This window comes from Panonychus citri, unplaced genomic scaffold (assembly GCF_014898815.1).
Source record: "Panonychus citri isolate SS breed McGregor unplaced genomic scaffold, ASM1489881v1 Contig00124, whole genome shotgun sequence".
In the NCBI taxonomy this organism is placed as follows: Eukaryota; Metazoa; Arthropoda; class Arachnida; order Trombidiformes; family Tetranychidae; genus Panonychus; species Panonychus citri.
Genome location: NW_026515529.1, coordinates 40,664 through 45,665, shown reverse-complemented (window position 1 = coordinate 45,665; position 5,002 = coordinate 40,664). Strand labels below are relative to the sequence as shown.

The window sequence follows — 5,002 nt, the reverse complement described above, 5'->3', positions numbered from 1 at the left end:
TCCACCAAAAAGGTAGACCCAAAAAGCCGTTTGTCCTTAAACTTTTGACGAGTTGATCGCTATGCAATGTTAATAATTAGTTAAATAATTAATTAATAAAAATAATGTAGTAGTAGTGAAAGTACACAAGATAGCGCAGTCATTCACCCCATGTGACAAATAACATTTTGACATTTTAATTAGATCAATTATTGTCAAATCTATGAATAATTATTGATTTCCAATTAAAACTATTTATATCTGAATTTGACCTACTAACCGAGTGAGCAATAGTATAAAAAGAGTGTTCAAACTTCGATCAACATTCAGTTTCAAAATGGAATCTTGTAAAGCTTGTGGTTTTGGTGCTAAAGCTGATTTGGATCAATATACCATCGATTATTATGAAAGTATTGGTTATCAAACTTGTTACTCTGAAAAGTATAGGACTCCATTGAAACGAATGAAATCATATGTCAATTGGCCTAAACCAGAGTTGGATATAAAAAAGTTGGTAGATGCTGGATTTTTCTACAGGGGTGTAAGAGATTTAGTATCTTGTTTCCATTGTGGCCTCAACGTACATGAATGGCAGCCAGATGACGATCCATTAATCGAGCACTTGAAGTATAACTCAAAATGTGACTATCTATACGTAAAATGTGGTACAATGTTCTTGGCTAAGACATGCTATGATCTTAAAGCAGAGTTACCATTAGCTGAACTATCAAGAACCGAAATTGATCGATACAACTGTAAAGTTTGTAAAGAGATGGAAGTTGGATGTATCTTCTATCCATGTGAACATGCAGTAGCATGTACAAATTGTACTGTCAAGCTCTCGAAATGTCCGATATGTGATCGTCTAATCAGAAAAGTATTAAGGTTAGCTTTTACTGATTAATCTTTCATTTAACGAGGATGACTCTTTGTGAAAACATTACAGTTAATAATGTTGTCATGTCATTTACTTTGAACTCTAATCTTTCTCGAAGTATAATAAAAATGTATTACCCATCAATAAGGTACCCCAGGCGATTCTCCGGGGGAATATTAAAGTATGTTGATGGGTGTTTATTAATTTTTGATTCCGGTAAAATTATTGTAACTGGAATTAAAAACTGTGTAATCTCTTTCAATTTAATAAATCGTTTTTGTATCAATTATCCATCAAAAATTGATTACATTAATTTCAAAGTTGTCAACATCGTGGCTCACTCAAGGTTATCCAATAATTTTGATTATTCAATACTCAAAAGGTTTCCAAAGTACTCATACGAGCCAGAGTTATTTCCAGGAACACATATCAAAGTGGACGATACCAAGGCTATTTTTATCGTTTTTAAAACAGGAAGGATAACAGTAACCGGGATCAAAGATTATAATGATGTTTCAAAATATTTTGAAAAGTTTAAATCTTTAGCAGAATCAATATAAAGAGAGACAAGGCTATAATTAACCTAGTTATTCAAAAACCATGGATACAAACGAAACCTACAGAATTTGGTGTAAAAAAGTTCTTTTCACTGTACAACTAGTTGTATTGATATCAATGCTGATAACAGCTATTGTCAACATTGTCTTAAAAACCGGAAATCTACCGTTATGGACAGCTTTACTTGGATCATCACTTGGTTATCTCCTTCCAACTCCAAGGTTTCGATCGGGCAAGAGTTCAGATAATGGTGCTACAAGCTCAACTCCTTCCTCAATTGTATCATGAGAACTTAATATAAAAAATAAACTTAACTTGAAAATCATCACCATGTCTTATTCAATTTATTTAAAACACCCTTTCACAATGTACATATCAGGGCCAACTGGCTCTGGTAAAACTTATTTTGTTCGTAATATGATAAATGCAGCTGGTAAAATATGTGATCCAGCACCAAAGAAAATAACATACTTCTATGGTGAATATCAGAAAATGTTTAATTCTATGTCTAATGTAAAGTTTATAGAAGGATTATCAGAAGAACATCTAAACAATGCCGGAGGGGATGAACCTGAATGGATAGTGATAGACGACTTAATGTTAGAAGCCAGTAACCAAACATTGATAAGTAACTTATTTACAAGAGGATCACACCATAGAAATATCTCTGTAATACTCATAACCCAAAACTTTTTTGTTAGAGGAAAAGAAAGTCGAAACATAAGCTTAAATAGTCAGTATGTTGTTTGTTACAAGACCCCAAGAGATAAATCTATGATAACAAACATTGCTAGGCAGATGTTCCCGTCTAAGATTAAAAAATTCTAAAACATTTTTGAAAACGCTACAATTAAACCTTATTCATACTTATTCATTGATCTGAAACCTGACACAGATGATAAAGTAAGATTGATAACCAATATTTTCAATGAGAATGATGATCCAATGATAGCTTATTCTCTTTGAATTTATATAAAAGAAATTAACAATTATCAATCAATCAATATGTCTATCGAAGGCGTTAAAAAGTGTCTTCCTACATTAAAAAAACTTGCTAACGCAAAGACAAAGAAAGAGAGAAATATTATATTAAAAAAAGGCAAAGTCGTGTATTTATTATTCAATATCAGAGATAAGTAAAAATACATTAAACGGGAATATTCCAATAGATCAACAACAGAAGATAAAGATTTTACCCTACAAAAAACAATTGAGAAGACTTTCCAAGAAATCTGGTGTTCCTTTGAAAGAGAGAAAAGAAATTATCATACAATCAGGAGGAGCTTTTCTTCCTGCTTTACTCTGGCCAGCACTATCTTATCTCGGTGGTAAATTAGCAGATAGATACATGTAATGAATGTACTTAATAAAATGGTTTTGATACCAGAAAAGGAATATCAAATTCTGAGAAACAATGAAACAAAAGTAGAACAACCGGAACCAGATGAACAAGAAAAACAATCAAACATTGATAAAATTGTATTGAAAGATTATCAAGATTCATTATCTAAAGCAATTAAAAATTTTAACAAGAATAAAGTCACCAAAAAGTCAATAAAAAAGGAAAAATTACAACCGGTTCCTCCAGCTAAAATTAAATGGAGCGATATCAAAATCTTTTGAAAAGTGTTTACTATGACATCAAGAGTGAAGGAAGTTTTGGTGGAGCTCATAGATTGTTTAATATTGCCAAAAAAATCGATCCAAGTATACAACTCCAAGATGCAAAGGAGTGGTTGAAAGGTCAAGATACATACACGAATTTCAGAGCCAAAAAACAAAGGTTTTTACGACTACCTATCTTGGTTGATAGAGTTGATGAGCAATGGCAAGCTGATTTAATGGACATGTCTTATTGGAGTTCGGAGAATGATGGTAAAAGATTAGATACACTTGTACAGAACCTGTGGTCAATAAATCAGCCAATTCAATTATAACAGCATTCAATAAAATTTTTTCCAAAGGAAGAAAACCTGAGAAATTACAGACAGATCAAGGAAAAGAATTTAAAAACAAAGTTTTGACCCAGTTTTGTTTGACAAATGGAGTCCATTACTTTACGACAACTGACAATTCAGTTAAATGTGCTATTGTTGAAAGATTGATTAGGACTTTACGTTCACGAATCTATCGTTATATGTATTGGAAGCATACACAGAGATATATTGATGACTTACAGTTGATTGTTGATAATTACAACAATTCATATCATAGAACAATAAAAACATCGCCTAGCTCTGTGAATACAGAAAATCAACAATCGATTGTCACAACTATCCAATCATCATTGAAATCGGATAAGAATAGAAAAAGAGGTTTAATGTAAACGATAAAGTTAAAATTCCTCTGAATGAGACATCTGATAAAGGAACAACACAACAATGGACAGATGAAGTATTTAAAGTAAAATCTGTCAAAGAAACACCTACCAAGTTCGTATATAAGCTTGAAGATCTAGCTGGAGAGAAAATATCATCAATTTTCTATCCAGAAGAGCTTCAAAAAGTTTCATTTGACCCTAATGCAAGATTTAGAGTATCAAAGGTCTTGAAAAAAGTTTACGATAGAGAAAAAAGATTATATAAGTACTTTGTGAGATGGGAAGGATGGCCAAAGAAATTCGATAGTTGGGTCTGGGATCTGGACAGTTTATCTGAAAAGAAATGACAGAACAATCATCATTCACAATTGACCTAGTTTCAAATGGATCAATGGATATATATCCCAACAACACAGTTTCTTCTTTTCAAAACCGAATTGACCCTCCTTTAGAGTTATCTGGTGATTGGGAAGTTTCATTAACAGAAATTTATTTTCCACTCAAGTTTTCTGGAGAAGCTGAAATAAAATATAAAATAAAATCCAAATACTTTTACAAGCAAAAGACAGAACGTAAAATCCTATTCCAGGATGCTGAATGGGTTGATGCTTCTCCTGAACAATCGGTTCGTTTTTTTGTATCAGAACCTCGTAAAAAAGTGATTGAAAAGATGAATCAGAGTTTTCAAGAAGCATTCAAACCTCCTTCCTTTGCTCCCCGAGATGATGTCATGAATGAGAATCTTGCAATAAGTGAAAATCATTTGTACTTTGGACTGATTTATGACAATGAGACATCAAAACATATAATTGGCCCGCTCCCAGAACAAAAAAATACTGTTTTACTCGATACTTGGCTTAATGGTAAATTTTCGAAAGCAGAAAAGTTTGCATTTGGTAAAGATCCACATAAGCTGATCTACAGTGGTCTCATTTATGCTCCATTTTTTACTACGGAAGTGAAAAAATATTTAGGAATCAATCATGTCCAAGATTCAGACATCAACTTCCATAATCCGAGAACTTATCTTAATCCTACAGAAAAATTTAACCTTGAAGCCAAGAAAAATGATGCGATTTTTCTAATGTTTTTATATACTGATATTATTCAAGATCATGTAGTAGGTGGAACGATAGCACCTGTATTACGTGCTTTACCATTAACAAGTGGTACCTACAAAGATATCGGATATTGTACATTCTCTCATCGAATATATTACCCTGTTCGAAAAAATCACATCGGTGAAATATCAGTTCTTGCTACTCACG

At 32.3% G+C, this 5,002-nt stretch overlaps 1 protein-coding gene across 1 annotated transcript; it reads left to right on the top strand.

Moving 5' to 3' along the window:
* Positions 1–316: 316 nt before the first annotated feature.
* LOC128390607 (baculoviral IAP repeat-containing protein 7-B-like) lies at positions 317–883 on the top strand. The gene has a single exon (XM_053350351.1). It carries the CDS (start codon positions 317–319, stop codon positions 881–883), a length of 567 nt encoding a protein of 188 aa, XP_053206326.1.
* Positions 884–5,002: the final 4,119 nt, after the last annotated feature.